The sequence below is a fragment of the Felis catus genome, chromosome C2, assembly GCF_018350175.1.
Source record: "Felis catus isolate Fca126 chromosome C2, F.catus_Fca126_mat1.0, whole genome shotgun sequence".
Taxonomy (NCBI): domain Eukaryota; kingdom Metazoa; phylum Chordata; class Mammalia; order Carnivora; family Felidae; genus Felis; species Felis catus.
In genome coordinates, this window is record NC_058376.1 from 132,156,974 (window position 1) to 132,178,459 (window position 21,486).

Sequence of the window (21,486 nt, forward strand, 5' to 3'; positions counted from 1 at the left end):
GCACAAGTAATATGTTTTATGGAAAATATCAGAAAACCAAAAATTAAAATTACCTTTAATCTATAATGTATATGCATGTGTATGTATATTTGTTAATTTAGTTTTATAAAACTCGGACCTTAGTATATGTCCTATGTTGAATCTTTTTTCACTTAATATATGATGAACATCTATTCTTCTCGTCCATATGTTTAGAGCAGTATCACCTCGTCTACTATAGACGTCTCATGATACTCCCACCAACAACCCTTTGTGATGAGTGCGTTTATACATGTATCTGTGCATCTCTGTCCAATCATGGTCCTATAATATCTCTATAATTGTGGCTTTTGATATGCAGTGTCCAATTGCTCTTCAGAAAGGTTGTACCAACTGACACTCCAACCCGCAGTGTGTACTTTTATACATTTCCCAAATTTAGGTAGAGAATTTTTTCTCATCTCAAAAGTATTTCCAATTTGAGAAACAAAAAGAGTATCTCATTTTCACTTGTATTCTTTGATCTCTTGGGAGGTCAAACATTTTTACAGGTTTATTGTTTGTTTGTATTTTTTTCTTCTCCGAATCTTCCATTCATTCATGTCTTTTCTCCCATTTTCAATCCAAGATTTTTTTACATCAGGTTTAACAAATATGAAATATCTGTGCTTGTAGGTGAAAATGATTGAGTAGGACCAACTGTATATACTTTGACCTGACAGAGTTAAAAAGATAGGTCCTTTGCTTGGGTCCATTGCTTATATTGCATATATTTCCCCCCATTTTTCTGTGTGCTTTTGACCTCACGGTGCTCTTCAATATAAAGGGGTTTTAATTTTTGACATGGTCAACTCTGACGTTCTCCCTTTGGGGTCAAAATTATAGTATTATTCTTTATGATTTCTAGGAAAGAGGACCCCAGAATCTCCTGGACCAGAAACTGAAAGGGAATGGACAGAATTTAGAGTTTGAATAAGGAGGGCCGGGTGTATGTGGAGAAAACCCAAGCATCTAAATTAAGCACTCTGCCAAATCAACATTCTCTCCCTATTGCTAGTGAATAGGGAAAAGTACATGTTACAGGATGCAAATATCCTGGCATACATTGAAGACACTAAGTAAATTCCAGTCTGGGAATGTGACAAAACATTAAGATCCGATCATTTGCAAATCCATTTTTAAAACATAAATATAAATTTAAAAAGACACATTTCTTATTGAAGGCTCACTGGTGATCCCTCTTGTTTAAATGGATGGGATAAAAACAACAAGGCTTCTCTGTATTTGTTTTGTTATAAGAAGCACCAAGATGCAGACACGTAGGTGTGCGATTGCCAGTGCATTTCAGGAGGTGCCACATTACAAGAGAATTTTTCTCCACCATTGAGATGGCATGCCTTTTAACCACTTCATTTCTGAGACCACATTCATGAAGATTACTTGCCCCAGGGGAGACTGAGCCAAATACATTAACTGATAAGAGCTTTTCATGTGAGACAAATCCACAGGTGACTTAAGTCCCCAATCCGTGACCCATTCCAACTTCTCACCACTGGCCCCCATTTGAGCCTTTTCCCAAACAACTTACGGCAGTTTTCTTGTATTAAGTCAATGATTTCACAAGATTGCTAGAAAGATGGAAAAAGAGAGAAAAGTAAAAGGTATTTAATGTGAAGCATATTCCTTCTTAACCCCAGGACTTAGAAATGTTATATGTGTGTTATCAGTGCCTTTCTGAAGCTTTTTAAGCTATAATCGAAAACCAAAAAGTTGTTACAGCACATGAAACTATCCAGAAGTTATACTTCTAGACACAGCAGATATTTAAAAACATTTAAAATATATTTTATATACAACACAGTGCTCGTATTATTAGAGATAGGTAAATAAGGGGAATTCTTTATTTTTTTATCTGCCTCACAAAGCAGTGGAATCAAATCTGATTTTGAAGAAGTTTCAATCCAGAAATCTTGGTATAAAAGGCAAAGAAATGCCTTCAATTCTTGGATCTCTATGTCAGCAATTCTTGGAACAGTTCATTAGATAACTGCCAAGACATGGGCCCCTCACACCTCCCCTAGAATTCTGCTGTGTTCCTTTGATCTCTCCCCTCTGTTCTGTTCATCCCTTGACCCCATTACTTCTTGATTCTCATTTGTTCCCACTTCCTTCCCCCACAAAGTAGTATTTTTGTACTTGTGAGATAAAAAGCCATCATAGCTTCTGAGATTGTTTTCAGGTGTGTCACGAGACACGAAGACCTGTATTATACTATATGTTGGCTTATAAATACTTTATAAGCAACTTTCAAACTTTACAACAAGGCATATAGCACAGGGGTAGTAGCCTCAAAGTCTTTCCTTCCACCTGCAGTACTCAAAAACAACCAAATTCCTTCCACAATTTAAAATATTATCCGACTCTTTTCACTGATGTGATTCTAACATCTCTGAGTAAAGTTTATAGATCAACTTAAAGTACTAAAATAATTTACAAGAGGAGAAGCTAAAGAAGCTTCATAGACTTCTATCTGGTGAAAGTGGAAAGCTTTGTATGCTAAAAAGGATAAGGCTTAGAATTAAAATGTTCACGTACCATCACATCTACCAAACCTTTGGCGCCCTTGATGCCCTGGAAAGAACAGATATGAGTTTAAAATGCAAGATTCTGAGGTACAACATATTATTCTCCAGAGTTGGCAAGAGATTCTGAGAAAGCTACCACAGTATAGCCCACTTTCTGCCCTTTACTCCTGGCCCTGAATTTCTGACTCCTTAAGGAAGAAAGTTGGAGTGTCTAGGAGGTGTGGCCCAGACCTCAGAATCCAGGATATCCAGGATTATGGTACATAAGGACCTTTAGAAGATCAGGTCATCTTGTGACCAAGCCACAGTATAGGATCCAATTCAGAAAAAGACCTTTCAAGATCTCAGGACCGTTCATAGACAATTGTAAAGCAGACCTCAGTCATTCCCTATCCCTTCTCCTCAGGCTACTCACTGACACCCCATCTCTGCTCTTGTGCTGCACAAGTCATCCCTGGAAACCCTCAGAACAGATAAGCCTTACTGCAGCTACTCTGGGAGTCGAAGGACCCTTGCTTCTATTTAGATTCTACAAGGTAGTAACTTGTCATCTCGGGCAGATAACTATAATCTTCTCAGCCTTTGTTTTCTCAACTGTAAATGGCCACGTCCAGTCCTTCTGCTTCTAAGATTTTTGATTCTATGAACTTTGTTGCTGCTCTACAGTGAATGGTAAATGCAGTGAAACCACCAGGTTCAACCCAGGACTCACTCACTACACCATCCCTCACGAAATGACAGCCTAGCCTCATCGGATAAGGCGTGGCACAAAGTGACAATAGCCCCAAAGTCTTTCCTTTCATACCAGATGAACTCCCAGGCAATTTTAAAAATATTTGTGGACCAGCAACATTGTTAGTTTAGTTAAGATTGTAGAAATTTCATATTTTGTTAGGATTTCCTTCTAGTGTTTGCATTATGTTGTTACTCGCCTTGTTTGCATTGATAAACTCACTGTCCAGTGAGTTTTATGTATTATGTATTTAGACATGTTTATAAATCTCCAGCCACTCTAATATCTTCCCCATGTTCAGGTAAAAACTATATACCGAATAAATATACTGTATCGGTTGATGTCCTCTAAAGCAAATCTGGCCCATTCCCTATATACATCCTCTAGTGCATCCTAAATGTTCATTTCTTCATTAAGATAGCTCTTTGCAAATTCTCATTTACTTTTACACAGGGGTTGAAAATAGAAAGAAGAGTCAATGTTACCACTGGTCCTGGAGGGCCTTGGTCACCTGGAGTTCCAATAAATCCAGGAAAGCCAGCATTACCCTAAAAATAGCCAAACCAAAGGAATAAGCTTCTCCTCTTGAATACAACTTGATTAAAACCATCAGACCCATTTTAAGATACCAAGCTGTCATTATTTCTAAGGTCCCATGAGTCTGCTATGGACCAGTTAGTTTATGAACTGTATCAATGGAGTGAGACACCAAGACTAGAAAAGGAGGGGGCTCATTATGGGAGCTATCTAAATTGCCCCCTAATCCAAGCCAACATGAGGACATACATACAGACACACAATTGAGTCCAAATTGACTCAATACTCAGTTGAGATTCCAGGTCGTATAATTAAAAGAATGCAGGAAATACACATTGAGGGCCTGGCAACAAGAGAAAGGAAAACTTCTTTCACCACCTTCTGGTCTTTGGAGTCTGAAAAAAGGTATGAGCTGACCTTAGCTCGCTGCTCATCTTACAGGTATTTGAACTGACACAGCATTACCTGCATGTAATTGATGCTTTATCTTTTTTTATTTGAAACCAGAGAGATAAGTTTAGCTGAGCAGGGCAATATTAGCCAGCAGCAAACCAAGTTAGACATAGATCAAATTTTTCTTTATGTCCTTGCCAATGTGTGAAAATACCAATTATTGAGTGCTTAGATAATAAATATTCTCTTTCCTCTCTTCTGCGCTGAACATTACTCGTGTCCTTTTCCCAAAAGCCTTGCTCTCTAATGTCTATCAGCTAAACACTACCAGGGTTTTAGATATCCACAAGATTACTCTTTCTGAATAGAGCCACCAGTGATAGCAGCCTTTCAATATTGAGTCTTTACATCCTGAAGGAATGGATTTTTAATGGTAGACTCTACAAAGCACAGTGAAAACATGGCTCAAAGTCCACCAAGATGGCAGCCATATTCTTGAGATTCTAGTCCTAAATTAACAAAGAAAAATTTAAGGCTTGGAAGAATCTTGAAGAAACATCAGTGTTTACTCTGCAGCTAAAACAATGCCCTTCTGAATGATATCTAGACTTCACACAGATATTGATATTGTGTAACTGAAACTCCAACTTAGATTTTCTGTTATTACGGTTTGATGAGCCACATTTGCATTTATAAGGTAAGTGAGAGTGGTATTAAGTGGGAGAGTGGGGTAGCCCAAGGGAGGTGTGGAATATGCACTGACTTAGGGGGACAATGGCCTTCCTGCTAAGAAGTCCATTAAGTCAATAGAAATCTGCTCCTGTGAGCGGTGTCATGTGGGCCTCTACAGATCTTGGGAAATTCCTTTGGTTCTTACCCTCCTCCCTCTGACTCCCTTCGCCCCCTTCTCTCCTCGGTGGCCCGGGTCACCATCTTCTCCCTTAATAGAATCAAAAGCAGAGCGTTGAGTGTACAGAAAAATAAGTACAAACAAATGACACATGCTGCATACCAGATGCCAGACCCCAAAAGATAGCTTCTTACTTGTGCACCAGGAGAGCCAGGAAATCCAGGTTCACCCTAGTGTCAGGAAAGAGATAAGGTCTTGTTTACTGTCATGTGATTAAGTCTTTCTTTCGCATTCCTCCGAGAAAAAGAATAAATTATAATTTTGAGAAAACAGACTCAAAACAGGTGCCAGGAAAAACAACTAGAGCAACAGTTGTTATCTTGAACTACTCCCAAGTGGCCATATTTTATTTTTATAATTCAAAGTGAAACAACTTGCAAATGACTTTTACAAATTCTTCCACTTCCTTGATATATTATGTAATGGAACTTCCTTCTTAAACAATTTTATCTGTTGGTCTAACTATCCAGAGGTCTGACTCAATGGAAACCAAAGGAAAGGGGACCAAACAGACTGGTGGGAAGCAGGTGCCCATTGTCAGATCAAAGGCACACTACAAAGCAACTGTTCATTCAACAAATATTTACTTAGCACCTATATGCCAACCACTTTTCTAAGCACTGGGAATTCAGCACTGAACAGAACAAAGACCCTGCTATCATGGAACTTAACTGCTAGTAAGGAAGAAAAGTATGTCAGGGAGAGAGAAATACTATTCCAGAAAGGAGATTAAAGAATAAAAAATGGGGGCGCCCGGGTGGCGCAGTCGGTTAAGCGTCCGACTTCAGCCAGGTCACGATCTCGCGGTCCGTGAGTTCGAGCCCCGCGTCAGGCTCTGGGCTGATGGCTCAGAGCCTGGAGCCAGTTTCCGATTCTGTGTCTCCCTCTCTCTCTGCCCCTCCCCCGTTCATGCTCTGTCTCTCTCTGTCCCAAAAATAAATAAACGTTGAAAAAAAAATTAAAAAAAAAAAAAGAATAAAGAATGATATGGATGGGGTTAGGAAGAGGGTCATTATTTTATATGAGGTGGTTGGACAAAGCCTTTTGGTAAAGGTGGCATTTGGGTCAAGACCAGCATAAATCAAGAAAGCCAGCCAAATAGGTATCTGGGAAAAGAGCATTCTGAGCAGAGGGAAGAGTGTATGAAGAATCCTGAGGCAAGAATATGAACCTGTGCTGTGTTTGAGGGACACTGAAGCAGAATAGGGGGAGGGGAGGAGGCGGAGATAATGTCAGAGAGTTCACAGAGGGGCCAGATTATATAGAATCCTGTAGGCCATGTTAACAGTGGGGTTAATTCTGAATGACATCAGGAGGCACAGCTGGACTTTGAGTGATCTAACTATGCATTTAAAAGATGGCTCTGGGGGTACCTGACTGGCTCAGTCAGTATAGCATGTGACTCTTGATCTTGGGGTTGCAAGTTCAAGTCCCATGTTGGGTGTAGAGTTTACTTGAAAATAAAATATTTAAAATACAAAATAAAATAAAATAAAATAGGGCTCTGGCTGCTACATGGAGGACTAACTAGATGAGGCAAGAGTAGAAGCGGGGAGAACATTTAGGTGGCCACTGCAGTAATCCAGGTGGAAATCATGCTGTCTTGGCCCAGAGGGTGGCAGCGGTGGTGGTGAGAGGTGATGAGAGGCTGCACGTATTTGGAGGGTGGGCTCACCATTATTTGTTGATGGATTAAATATAGGGGGTGAGAGACAGACATTTGTTAAAGATGGGGAAATGTCTGCCTTGAGCAATTGGCAGGAGGGAGGCTCCACTCCCTGAGATGGGGAAGGCTGGAGGAGAGACAGGTTGTCAGGGCAATTGTTGTGGCTGACCAGATGTCTGATGAAATTAAAGGATCGGTGTTAATTCTTTGGTTGATAATGTATTGTTGTTATTTTATTTTATTAGTTTTTTGAGTAGGCTGCACACCTAATGTGGGGCACAACACGGAGCTTGAACTCATGGCCCTGAGATCAAGACCTGAGCTGAGATCAAGGGTCAGACGCTTGACAGACTGAGCCACCCAGATGCCCCTGTGGTTATGTTTTTTTTTTTTTTCAACGTTTATTTATTTTTGGGACAGAGAGAGACAGAGCATGAACGGAGGAGGAGCAGAGAGAGAGGGAGACACAGAATCGGAAACAGGCTCTAGGCTCTGAGCCATCAGCCCAGAGCCCGACGCGGGGCTCGAACTCACGGACCGCGAGATCGTGACCTGGCTGAAGTCGGACGCTTAACCGACTGCGCCACCCAGGCACCCCCTGTGGTTATGTTTTTAAAGAATTTTTTAGAGATGCAGCTTGAAATATTTACTCATGGAATATATGATATCTGGGATTTGCTTCAAAATAATTGGGAGAAAGATATATGTGTGGTGGAATACATAAAAAAACAACATTAAATTGGTCAAGGTTTTTTATTCTTTGAGCTAGGTGATGGGTACATGGGGATAGGTGTCATTATATTAGTCTCTCCACTTGCACACATGTTTGAATTTTTCCAGAATCAAAGGTTAACAAACAAAAGAAGAAGAAGAAGGAAGGAGGAGGAGGAGGCTGTCTGGGGACATGCCAATTTTAAGGTGGAAACATATTTAGAGTTTAAGAGTATGGTCCAAGCTGGAGAAATACGCTGGAGATCACAGGATAGATGATACTTGATGCTATGTAACTGGATAAGGTCACCTGAGAAGTGAGTAAAGAGGGAAGTAAGAGAAGTAGAAAGATAGATCACTGAGTTTTCTAATATTTAGAGGTCAAGAACATTCCAAAGAAACTGAGAAAGAGCAGTCAGCAAAAAACAAGTGAGTGGGCTGGTCTGGACGATGAGAGAGGAAAGGTTCCAAGAATAAGCTCCTGATCCCCTTTGTCAAATTCTGCTGAGACGCGGAGTATGATGTGGGCAGAGAAGTGACCAATGGATTCAGCACCGTGGGTCTCACCTTGACTAAAGGTGTTTAGTCGTTGCGCGGGCAGAGCCGAGGGGTGAAGGCTCAATTGTCACCAGTTAGAGAGAACCAGAGGAAAGAAAGTGGAGTTTCTCAACCTCGGCACTACTAACATTTTCGACCTGACCATTCTTCTTCGTTGCGAGGGGCTGTCCTGTGTTTTGTAGGATGAAAAATAGTATCTCTGGTCTCTACTCACTAGGTGCCGTTTGCATCCCCTCCCCTGGTGTGACAACCAGAACATCTCCTAGAGGGTAAAATCACCCCTGGGTGAGAACCACAGATCTAGACCTACTCTTGCAAAGAATTTTGCCAGAGAGGGTAAAATCACCCCTGGGTGAGAACCACAGATCTAGACCTACTCTTGCAAAGAATTTTGCCAGAGAGAAAAGGGACAATGGTATTGTGTAGTTAAATGAGTGGGTTTTTTTTATTGTCCGTTTGCTTGTGGGAGGGGTGATATTCCCACTTCTTTGTATACTGACGGGAATGATCTGTGGAGAGGGAAAAACATTACAGAAGGGAATGGCAGAAGGGAAAGGACCCAGGAAGGAAGCAAAAGGGGAACAGAGTGCAGCCCATGAGAGAAGAGATCAGTCTTAGACAAGGGCACGGACTCTTATCCACAGCAGGAGGAGGGAAGGCAGGGTACAGAGGCTGGCCTACGTAGTGGCAGATGTATGTAGAGGTTCTCTGCTCACTGCTCCTATTTAATTAATGAAACAAGAAGCACAGTCACCTGCTGAAAACGTGGGAGAGAAAGCAGGTCTTGGAAGTCTGAGGAGAGGGGAGCAGGGATGAATCAATTGATTCAGAGAGGAAAATGAACAGAGAAGGGAATGGTAGCCAGCTGGCCAAGCAGCAATAGGGCTATTTAAAGTGAGGCCATGAAGCCTTGCCAGGAAAAACCCATGCAGTGTGGACTGAATCCACGGTGTTAGCCATACCACAATAAGCATAGGCTGCTTTGGATGTAGTACCAGGGCTGGTATGTGGCTTAAAACGTGAACATTTGAGGGGGGGCCTGGGTGGCTCAGCCAGTTAATCACCTGACTCTTAATCTTGGCTCGGGTCATAATCTCACGGCTCGTGACATCGAGCCCCATATCCAGCCCTGCGCTGACAGCGTGGAGCCGGCTTGGGATTCTCTCTCTCTCCCTCTGTGCCCTCCCTGCTCGTGCGCACTCTCTCTGTCTGTCAAAATAAATAAAATAAACTTTGAAAAACTGGACATTTGAATTCTACCCAGAATTCCCCTGCTATGCAAACTCTCCCCTAGAGAAGAAAGACTTAATTTGCCAGGGTGGAGCTCCAATGGGCTAGCTTCTACACTCAGCTCTGTCTCTAAGCAGCTGTGTGACCATCAGCAAATCACTCCATTTCTCTACATCTCAATTTTCGTATCTATAAATCAAAAAGGCTGAACTAGATGATCACCAAGGCACCCATGGTTCGTCATTGTGCAGATATTTACTAAGAGCCTACTATGTTTTGGGCATGTATACACATTAATTATACTAAGGGCAATATCCTGATCAATAAAATGGCAACAGTGTCATCCAGGGAAACAAGACAATTGCAGGGTTAAGTAGCTAGGCATCACTAAACATCCTAGTGATTTCTTATGTTGTGAAGCAATAAATGGTAACTCGCAGACTGAAGCACTCAGAATAACTGTAGCTATTGACATTTGTTCAACAGTCTTCATGTGATTTCCATTCTTAAAAACCTGTCGGTAACCCATTAACTACATGTTAAAATACCATATCCTATGAGAGTAGAAATATTCAAATATACTTACTGAGTACCTACTCTGTGCCAGGCTCATTCAAGCAATACGAAATTGAATAAGGTGCAATCGACTGTCAAATTCACAAACTGGGAGGTAGCCAGATATGTAGGGATAAACCTCAATATAACCTCAATAGAAAGGGGCTACTATAGAAACATGACCAATGTGCGTGAGGAACACAGAGTATAGGACAACCAAATCTTTCCATGGGGGAGTCCAAGAAGGGTTCCACAAGGAAAAGTTGATACATGAGTTGATCTGAGAAAATGTGTGAAAAAAGTCCAAAGGAGGGAGGTGTGTAAGGACATGCCTAAATAGAGTCAAGAGTGTTTGCAAAGACAGGAAATTAGGGAAGTTCCTGGCTGGGGTGGAAATATCTGGCATAGGTGGAAGATGAGGAAAGGAGTTCAAGTTTTAAATAAGGCAGTAACAAAATCAGCTTTTATTTTTTAAGGAGGGAGGTCTGGCAGCCATAACATGTCATAAGCAGCATTTAGAAACCATTTCTGGCATACCACTTGGATAATAAAGACTTATTCTAGTAAAATTAAAAACAAATCACCGTAGTAGTTAGTTCAGAATACCCTGTAAGATAACCCTCACCTTTTTTCCTTTTCTTCCCGGATGTCCATATCCATCTGGACCAGTAAGACCCTAAGAAAATGACACAAGATGAATGGTAGAGTCATCCAGATCAATACTGGTTGACAATATTATCTGAACCCTTGGATTAATCAGCAGTGCAAGGAAGTGGAGAAGGCAGAGGGGCTTGGTGGAGGCTTATACTGTATCATAGGATAAATCCTCGGCTACCTTTATAGGATAAGGAGAGGATAAGGATTTAAAACTTGAAAAGTATTTTTTTTTTCAATTTTAACTTCTTCTTTAGCAAGATTCTGTACCTCACCAAAATGATGCCACAGATGTAGGGAGCCACATCACTGTACAAAATCCCTCTTGGGCTAAATTTCCTTTCTTTTCAGGGTAAGGTAACAAAGGAAGAAGCTCTAGAATTTGGCAAATCTCTAGAGATAAATGCAGACTTACGGAGGAAAAGACTGGGATGGAGGCAATAGAGTTTAGTGAATAAGTGCATAGGACGTATACCCAGACAGACCTGAATTTTCATTCCACTTCCAACACTGGTTGGAAGCAAGTTATTCTGGGGGGGGGGGGGTGCTGTGGAGGTGATGATGGCAATGGTGGTGATCTTGGTCATGATGACGGTGTTCGTGGTGGAGGCAGTGACAGTGGAAGCAGAGGTGATGGTGATGACAACAATTATGAGTATGTTAATGACACTACTGGGATCTTAGCATCTGTACATATACACAGTGAGCTTCCTATGACAACAGGTAAATTCAGAACCTTTTAGGTGCACCTTGCTGAATGGACAAAAACTGTACCTAAACCAAGCAGTCAACTGAGGAGAACAATTTTAAGTTTTAAGCCACAAAGATCATTCCTATGGCCTAAGGGGGAAAAGCCTGAAACATTAGAAAAATGAAAAAGAATAAGATAAAGAAGATTGCCAAAGATGAATTGTTTGGGGACAAAAAAGATGCAAATGAGGTTCATTTGCTGTTCCTCCGTTTTCTCTCTGCTGAAGGACACACACAGCCTCGGGCACCTACAAATTTCAGAGATCCAAACCGCCTATCTTGGAGATAACCGCTTCTGACATTCCTGAAATGACACCTTCCAGAAAGGCATTGCTCCCCAGCTTCGTCCGTCCCAAGGAGAGACCGGTAGAAACAACCTTTGCGTTATTTTAAACCAGGAAATTTTAATAAAGTGAAACAGCATTAACTTCATCACCCGAACTGAGAGTAGATGCAGAACACTACTTATCCCATATTCCTTTTGACAGTAATCTTGTTCTATTTTCTCCCCCTTGCACATTTAATTTTAAGCTTTTTGGCCTGCTTTTTTCTTCTCCCCTTGCTAACAAATGCAATTTCAATGTTGAGTGCAAAACAATGGCAGGGTGTTCCCACTGTTGATGAAAGAAATCTCAAACATAGGAGCTGCAGGAGAGACCACATTTCTCCCTATCATAAAGCTCATTCCAATAAAATGATGAACTGAAAATAGTCATAAAAAAACTAACTGGCTCTCATGTTCAGAGGGATGGCTAAGGTCTAAATGCAGAGCCCTGTCCCTGGGAGCATTATCTGTTCAAGTAAACCTTTGATGATCCTTGGTCTCCAAAGGTTATTTCTATGTTCTGGGTAATTGAGGCCATGCACTTAAAAGTTTGCAAGTCTGATTGCCTGTCTTATTTGTTTCCCTGGAAAAATTGTTTCATTGAACACATCTGTATTCCAAAAAATCTCAAATGCTTAGAAAACATCTTTGTCAAACAGACGAGGCTCACTCCACAACATGTGAGGAGGCAAAATAAATCCCAAGACATCTTTAGGTTCTTTATTTATGGGAGGAGTTTGAGAACCTTTGACTCTTTAGGGTCACAACAGCTCTGGCATCATATCATATTTGTACCCCAAAATTCATCAGGAATATTCGAACTTTGTGTGAAACAAGAACAAATAACAAACAAGAAATTCAGCCGAGAGTCCAAAACAGAGAAGCCAGACTTACAGGTTGCCCTCTGAGTCCTTGTCGACCCCGTGGGCCTGTGGCTCCTGTGTCACCAAGATCTCCCTTTTGTAACAAAAGGTAAACATGAAGTTAATTTTTTCCTATGAGTTCATGCAGTTTTATGTCATTTTCCTTAGAGAGTTTACAGTCACCCTTATTCAGGTCCCGTTGCCAACACCATACAGTCTAAGGTGAGTATCTTCCTCTGGACTTTGTTACACAGAGATTACTAACAAATATAGTGGAGATTTGGGCACTGAAAATTAGTGAAATGAGGCATATGGCATCCGTGACAGAATTTTATATTTTTCTGGCTTTTTCTAGGTGTGAATGTAAGACTATGTTTGTAGAGAACCCATATATTTATCTATTTATTGATATGTCTTTGCCTACTGATACAGGTGGCCGTCTATCTATCTTTCTATACGTCAGTCTATATGTCTTTTCCTTCTCTGTATCCACTGTCCAACTATAAGGTATAGTCAATACCATCACCAATGATATCAAAAACTCACACTGGAAATGATCACATACGGAGAGATTCACATGAGAATACCCAAGTTACAAGAAAAAAAAAAACAAAAAAAGATGTGTTCTCTGACATTTACCTTCATTCCTGTTGGTCCCGCTTTCCCTTTTGAACCAACTGTCCCTGGAGGCCCAGGAATCCCCTACAACAAGACCACAACCAAAATCACCTCAAGGCCACAAAGTTAACTCCCTGACTCTCTTGTTATTATCGAAATGGTCTGGAACTGGTAATATACGCATAAATCACCTTTAGTGTTTGATACAATTAATTGTATCCTTCAACATACAAAACGCTTCATATACACATTTAATGTCTGGGCTGGTGGTGGGGTGGGGGAGAAGGGGGGAGGCGTTCTATGTAAGAGGCCACATCTACCAAGCTCTGAGCACTGGAGCGATGATCTGGCTACTAGAGGGAAAAACGCCATTTGATTAAGAGATCAGGAAGACAAACACCTAGACTTTCACCTGCTCCAAACAGAAAATACTATCAAATGAGAATGAAAATAATACAATCAGTACAAGGCTAGACTTTTTCTGATCGAGAGTCAATACGAACAGAACTAGGGCATAGGCCATCCTGGAGCTGCTATTTTGAATCTCCAGATCGAGACGCTTATCCCTAACTTAAACCATGCTGCTCAGAATTTAAGCTGTGTCAAATGCTCCCATCATCAGGAAGCCACTCCTAATCATCTGTCTCAATGTGGTCTAATGCTTCTATGAACCACTGGGAGACTGGGTCAGGAGTAGAAGGGGCACTAGAAAGAACAAGTTGGAAGCCAAATATCCACCACGTACCGTCCCCATGACAAATCATTTTTAATCCCTTTGAGCCTCGGTTTCCTTATCTATAAAATTAGGATAGTAACGCTTCTTTTTATGCTTGTGAGGATCATATTGGCCGTTTATACCTCTGTACAGCTCTATTTTTCCTTGCACTATAGGTAAGTCACGATCAGTTTGTGTTAAACACCCTTGGGGCTCTAACCCAATCTCACTGAGCACCATATTCCCACAATTTACCAGAATAGAAGGCGGTACAGCCAGTGATCAAGTTAGCTATTTCTAGAAACCCCTGATACCTACCAATTCCAGAACAAACAGTGTAGCTTTATGTTATTTATCCAGGAACACTCAGGTGTATGAATTGGCCACTGTTAATATGCAACTCTGCTGTAGTTTTCGTTTTTCAGACGTACCTTAGCACCCATTGAGCCTTTTGGTCCAGAATTTCCTGGTTGTCCTTGCCTTCCTCTTGGTCCCTGGTTCAAAGATGACATTAGAATTCAATCAGTGTTTATGGTCTATTTCCCATGTAACCACAAAGTCGCCTTGGTCACCGACGGGAGCACAAATCAAGGTGCCCTGACCCATCACTATCACATGTATCACACTTTATTCAGCAGCATCAGCACCAAAGCAACCCAGACTCACTCCATCTGAAGCACTGGATATGAGCCTTCAGCATCCATATTTGTGACCACCTCTGCAGTTGAATCTGATGAGCCCTAAAATCTCAGAACATTGCTTTTATATCTTAATACACCCAACTAGTTTTAAATCCTCAAAGGGGAATGAAAGGGGCTGCTGGGATATTGATCTCCTTTGAAAATTCAACCTTCTCTGTATACACACAAGGGCACATTTTGATTTTTTCAAGAACCAATAGTACCTTTAAGAAGCCTAATCGCACTGGACACATTGCTGGGGAGTTACCCATTTTCTCCCCAATCTATTTTATTGTACTGATTTCAACACTAATTTTTCTCCAGCTTTTCTGAAAAAAATGCTTTCCTATTAAAAGCATTGATCATGGCCTCTATACTCCTGGGTGAGGTATTGTAGTCATCTATTTAAATACAGCATCATACCCACATCCCAGTGGGAGGTGAAATTAAGGAGAGGTTTTATTGATTATCTTGCTCATGGTTCACAAAACAACATGTTCCCCTTGCGTTCAGCAGTAGGATAGAGTGAATATAAAAGAGAAAGCCAGGACACAACAGTGGCGGGGGGTCCAAATTTGAATTAAGCCAGCGATCAAAATGAAGGCAAAAATAAACCTCTAGGGTGTTTTCCCCTATGTTCAGACACTTTTCTATCATAAAATAAATACAATCCCTAATTACACTTTGATTACCCATTTCTTCCTTTAGTACCTTTGTGAAGTCGAAAAACAACAGAAACCTTTCAAAGTTATCACCTGACACTCATAGAGTTTTTAAGGTTATGGAGAATGATTCAATGTGTGAGTAAAATGTGTTGTTTTCAGGTTCTTCCACTTGATACTTGGGAACAATTTGGCTTTTAAAAGAAAGATGTAGAACATGTTCCAGAAGGGTTTACAGAATGCCAGATTTGGGTTATGCTTAGAAGATTCCAAAAGAACTGGACGGGGAAATTTAAATTTCCAGTTATCACTGAATCCTTTACAATGCCCTGCTTGAGGGCAAGACTCTTCCTGGCCTTAACGTCCTTCCTGAAGGTCCCACGCCTATTGGCAAAGTGACTTACGTACTACGGATACTCAATAGACACTTTGCTGATTTTTTATGCCAAACTGAATAAAATTTTAATGAATTAAGTACTGTTTGAGTAAGTTCAATACGGTTTCAAAGGCAGTAATTAAGAGCACAGATTTGATAACTAGACTGCTTGAGTTTGAATCCCATCTTTATCATTTACTAACTGTGGGAGCTTGGCCACTTTACCTTACTTCTCTATCCCCCCCTCCACTTCTCTCTGTAAAATAGGGATAATAACCACCCCCCCCAATTAAAGGATTAAATGGGTTAATACAAGTGCTTAGGGCCATTTTTAAGACATCTTAAGAATTCACAAATATTGCTATTAGGGTTCAACCTGCCCAGGAGAGAGATACACAATTTGCTTGGGAAAGGCCCTGGAAAAGAGGTATCCAAAGCCATTCTGATATATGTTAAATCCCCATCCAAGTATCTAAGTTATAATTTCAAACAAATATCCTTTAGCACTAAAATCAACTTCACTGATACAACCTGTGGGCCTGAGTATCCAAGCTCTCCCGGGTAACCCCGTTCACCGGATTCTCCACGCATACCCTGTTAAAATGAACAAAACTTAGTGAGTTCACCAGGCACCCTTAGGGTTCCTATTGAAGGCAGGCTTCCCTGCAATATGTCATTTGACAGCCACAAGAGAAAGATAGGAAAGATTTGATTGTCTGTGCTCAGTTCTCTTAGGATATGGAATGTGAGAAGATATGGGGGGAGGGGGCTCCACTTATGTTACAAAGCCAGATTTTTTTTCAGTCTTTGCATGACTCTTTCCAATGTCTTAGCTTAGTGATAGAAGCAAAAACACCTTGTTTAAACAACTCAAGCTCCCATTTGACATAATAGCAGGTTCCTAAAAGCCCATCCATTCCTTTTAAGGGATATGGGCTAAGTATTCACTGGTGTTAAGGACTCTTATCCCACGTGAAGGAACTCAGAATGTTGAACACAGCAACAAGTGTGACATTCTGGGGGAAGGCACATGAAGCACAAAGAGAAAGGGCAGAAACCTGACTTTAAAACCCTACGGGTTCTTGTGTGGCACCTGGGTGGCTCAGTTGGTTAAGCGTCTGATTTTGGCTCAGGTCATGATCTCACAGTTTGTGGGTTTAAGCCCTGCGTCGGGCTCTGTGCTGACAGCTCAGAGCCTGAAACCTGCTTCCGATTCTGTGTCTCCCTCTCTCTCTGCCCCTCCCCTGCTCATGCTCTGTCTCTGTCTCAAAAATAAATAAAACATTAAAAAAAATTTTTTTCTAAACCCTACGGGTTCTTGAAACAAAACCAAAAATAAACCCTATAGATTCTTACAGGATTAAGCTGGCTCTCTGGGCAAAGGGTGAGCCCTTAACATGATTCGTCTAATAACTGACTTCATTTCTCCCTCGTATTAAAAGTTTCACTTCTACGGAGAAGATACATTTTCTAAGATTGAAGATAATACCCATTTTGTGAATTATTCTGCCTTCTTTTTCATGTTGCTCATGTGTCAGAAAGGCTACTAATTATTCATAGATTTGCAAAGAGAAAAAACCTTAAACTGAGAATTAATCACCATGTAGGTCAATTCCTCGTGCTTCTTAAGTTTTTTAAACTGTTCAGGTAAATGGGAAGCACTCCTTTTTTTTTTAAGTTTTTTTCTTAAATGTGTATTTATTTTTGATAGAGCATGTGAATGCACATGAACAGGGGAGAAGCAGAGACAGAGGGAGACAGAGAGTTCCAAGCAGGCTCCGCACGGTCAGCACAGAGCCCAACATGGGGTTTGAACTCAGGAACCGTGAGCCAAAACCAAGGGTCTGATGCTTAACTGATTGAGGCACCCAGGCATCCTGGGAAACACTTGTCTTAATCATTATCGTTATCTTATTCTGCCCTTTAACAGTTGACTTCTAGATTTATGAACATAGCTAAGTTTTAAAAGGACTGTAGCTAGAAATTTTGAAATAGGTTGTGAAAATCTTTGCACATCACATTAGTGACATTCAGAGTGCAACATCTTGAAAACAACTTGGTTCTATATAGCCAAGTTCAAACTCTTGTTATACCTCCACGCTTGTACATTTATATTAAGGGAATCATTTCAGCAAAGCAAAAGCAAGAACAAAACAAAAAAAAACCTGTAATAGTTTTTCTTTTCATCACTAACCACAATATCTAACAAAACAGAAATTATCTAAATGCTTAACGTAAGAATAGTTTAGCAAATAGTTGTTCTTCTACAGAGTATGCTATAATATATTTAAATGATAATAGGATGATTTGGAAACAGAAAAGCAGACTATAACATAATATATCCATTATAATAACTCTTACTATCTATCTCTTACAGGAAACACACAAACATGAAAATAATTGCAGGAAGCTAGTGAGCTTACACTTTAAAAATGATATTCTTTTTTTAATTTTTTTTAACATTTATTTTTTATTGAGAGACAGAGAGAGACAGAGCATGAGCATGGGAGGGGCAGAGAGAGGAGAGACACAGAATACGAAGCAGGCTCCAGGCTCTGAGCTGTCAGCACAGAACCCGATGCGGGGCTTGAACTCACAAAACCGAGAGATCACGACCTAAGTCAAAGTCAGACGCTTAACCGACTGAGCCACTCAGGCACCCCTAAAAATGATATTCTTAATTAAAGTTTCCCCTTATTGCCAAAATAATCTATGCATTGACTTGTCTGCCATAATACAATATTTTCCATAAACAAAATCTTATTTAAATTTTCAACGTATTATACATCTTGTAGATGTCAGCATATCTAATTTTATAGACAGTAATGAGCCATATTTTCCCCAGATCCAAGGGATGCTGTAATCTGGAATTCAGCACCCTTGGAAACTATAATCTTCCAACACTACTTGCTCATCGTTAGCAAGTCATAGCCTCAAAAACATAAATGAATCTATGTGACCAATGTTCCAACACTAGGTTAACTAGCAAACTACTGACATGTTAGTAGTCCACTTCAATATGATTTTATCTCTTATTTAAAAAATCGAAGCTTGAATAGGAAAAAGAGCAGACAACTACAGGGATTCATCAAGATTACAATGTGTTAAATGGAGAGGTCTCCTATTAAAGACAGTAGTTTGCACACATTTTTCTCTGCTCCCAAAATGAGTGGTTACTGTTCCACAATCTTTCCCAATAAGAAAACAGAGCAGAGGCCCAAGCAGCTATCGGTCTGAATCAGAGCAGGAGGTCAGAAGGCCAGAAAGGAGAAATCCGAGAGAAATAAACGTCACATGTTTGAACATACTAGGAGGTTACTGGTTTTGTCAAAGAGCTTTATAATTAACTGGCAAAGTTAATTTACAAGCAAATGAGGGGAAAGAGTACCTCAGAGAAAATAAGAGTTATATAGCTGCAAATAATATTTACCTAGCAATCGTATGAACAATGAACTGTCTCGACCAAAAGTGGAGAAAGTAAGTATCTCGCAAGGATGAGTTGTGGGAAGTGTAAGAAGGAGATGGATAGGTTAAGAAAAATCTTTATCTCCCCATAGCAAGAAATCAATAGAACAACATCCCAAACTGAAAACCAAGAAATACCAAAGTAACCATGCTGTTTAGAGAAACGGCAATAATACCAGAAGGACTTAGCCCGCAGTGAGTTGCTCCTGAAGAGCTGGGAAGAATGGACAGGGAGATAATGTAATCTGACTTCAAATGTATGCACAGGCTTCACTCTGATTTAAATTAAGTTTAAAATAACACAGGAGATGGGGGCGGGGGAGCACGTAGGTGACCTGGTTAGTTAAGGTGTAACTCTTGATTTCCACTCAGGTCATGATCTCACAGTCACGAGATCAAGCACCGTGTTGGGCTCTGTGCTGACAGCGTGAAACCTACTTGGGACTGTCTCTCTCTCCCCCACCCCTCTCTCTGTCTCTCAAAATAAACCTTAAAAAAAACCCACAGGAGATGAAGTGACATAGGGAAAGAAAAATAACCATGACCCAGCTGAACAGAGAACCCACTGTTAATGGATATTTAGATAAACGATATGTAGTGTCACAAAAGAATTAAATGATTCAAAAGTAGGAAATTCCTTCCACTGCCTAGAGCCACTTAATTTCTCCAAAACAGTCTATTTCTTTCTGCCTTTTGGAGATAAAAACAGTAAGATAAAATGATAGTTCCAGACATTATTTATTTCATAAGTATTAAAACCAAATTAACAGGAAATATCTATTTAAGAACTTATTTCAAATCCTAACATTTTATGAGAAAAAAACATTTCACTTGATGTCAACAAAACTTGTTTGGATTTTTGAGACTTGAAATTTCTTAACATCCGTGCTTTTTCCAACACTGTTGTTATAAAGACACAGGAGTCACATCTTCTTTGTACCTCGGAGGTCATTGCCCAACACACACACACACACACACACACACACACACACACACACACACACACACACACTTGGGCTCAGAGTTAACATAAATCAATCTGTGATTTTCCTCCATCACTAAATCAGGACGATGCTAGAAAAAATAATACCAGCAGAGCATGACCACACTGTATTAGAGAGAAGTCTACACAATAAACTTATTTTGTAAAAAAATTCCAAAAGGATCCTGATCTTTGGATTTGAATCCAGCTCTACCAATTATTATTAGTATGTGGCCTCTGACAAGTTTTGCTAAACCATATTTTCTCTCTTATTCATAAAAGGGAACCAATGATGCTCATAACTCTGAGGGTTGTATAAAGGTTTACAGAAGGTGATAAAAATAAGGTCTAATGCAGCGACTGGTGCTAGATAATTGCTTAGTAAAATACAATTCCCCCACAGAGATATCCCCTTATCCCACCCTCTAATCGCATCCTTCCCATTTGGATAAATGGTAAAAGCTCGATTTTTTTCCTTCATTTAGGGACCATGCAATCCCCTTAAGCACTCATAGGAAGCCCCACTTCTTTACATGGAAAAATCATTATTTCAGAGGTAAAACCATTTTTCACTAAGGTATTAGCTTCTTTTCAATCTAAGTGAAATATTCCAGGTTGGAGGGGAAGCAGGGAACCATACAAACTTTGTCTTCTTCGTGGAAAAGTTCCCATGAAAACCTCTCAGTGATCTTCCTGCAATCTCAGACAGCCCAGCCAGCACTCCCCTTGACCTCAGAGAGAACTCTTTAAAGTAGCCATACGTGCGGAACGTAAAGCAAGTCTTTGCGGAAAGCACTGACCTCCAGCCCTGGCACACCGCGTCTTCCTCTTGACCCCTAAGAACAGAAGGGAGGCAAAGACCTTAGAGAAAGAAACAACCCAATTTTCACCCCAGCCTACCTCACTCTTCCACAAAAGCAGGTGAAATTCAACCCAAGAGTGGTTATAGTTACCTGAGGGCCAACATTTCCAGGTTCCCCTTGAGGTCCGTCAAAACTAGACCTTCCCTGAAAAGGAAGAAGTAAAGGGAATATAAGTTTCGATGTCTACATCCTTCTGGATTTACTCTTCAGACATGGGCTCTCTAATACAGAAGCCACTAGCTACATGTGGCTATTAATTTTAAATTCATTAAAATTAAATTAAAATTTTAGCTTCTCAGTTATACTCGGCACATTTCAAGTGTCCAGTAACTACACGTGGCCAGTGGCTACCATATCAGCACAGATATAAAATATTTGATCTCAAAAAGTTCTGTGGGTCAGCGCTTCTCTAGAAGCAAACGGATTAATTCTGGTGTTCTAAAATATCCGCACCGTAGGCAGCCTCCCCCAAAGATTGTTCATGTGACAACTCTTCAGGGTTCATCGTGCTGCGACAGTAGTCATACACGTTCCCCCGATGAGCTATGCTTAATATTTGAAAAACACTGGGATTTCCCTTTCTACCCATCCTATAGGTACAGAGCGGCAGACGGAACCAGAAGGTAGATGAACGTGTCTCTGCACATGTGGAGCGATCAGTATGCGCAGATGATGA

The 21,486-nt window shown here is 40.5% G+C and overlaps 1 protein-coding gene across 6 annotated transcripts in view; it reads right to left on the minus strand.

The window, feature by feature from the left end:
* The window catches only part of LOC101096163 (collagen alpha-4(VI) chain-like), a 147,715-nt gene that overhangs the window by 34,527 nt on the left and 91,702 nt on the right, over window positions 1-21,486 (minus strand). For all 6 annotated transcript variants that reach the window (XM_045037628.1, XM_045037626.1, XM_045037625.1 and 3 more), the window contains 12 exons: window positions 20,901-20,954; window positions 20,748-20,783; window positions 16,032-16,094; window positions 14,214-14,276; window positions 13,089-13,151; window positions 12,481-12,543; window positions 10,483-10,533; window positions 5,272-5,307; window positions 5,105-5,167; window positions 3,783-3,845; window positions 2,575-2,610; window positions 1,568-1,607 (listed from right to left, as the gene is read on the minus strand). In XM_045037628.1, coding sequence (XP_044893563.1) covers window positions 1,568-1,607; window positions 2,575-2,610; window positions 3,783-3,845; window positions 5,105-5,167; window positions 5,272-5,307; window positions 10,483-10,533; window positions 12,481-12,543; window positions 13,089-13,151; window positions 14,214-14,276; window positions 16,032-16,094; window positions 20,748-20,783; window positions 20,901-20,954 — 631 coding nt within the window. The remainder of the gene's footprint in view (window positions 1-1,567; window positions 1,608-2,574; window positions 2,611-3,782; window positions 3,846-5,104; window positions 5,168-5,271; window positions 5,308-10,482; window positions 10,534-12,480; window positions 12,544-13,088; window positions 13,152-14,213; window positions 14,277-16,031; window positions 16,095-20,747; window positions 20,784-20,900; window positions 20,955-21,486) is intronic.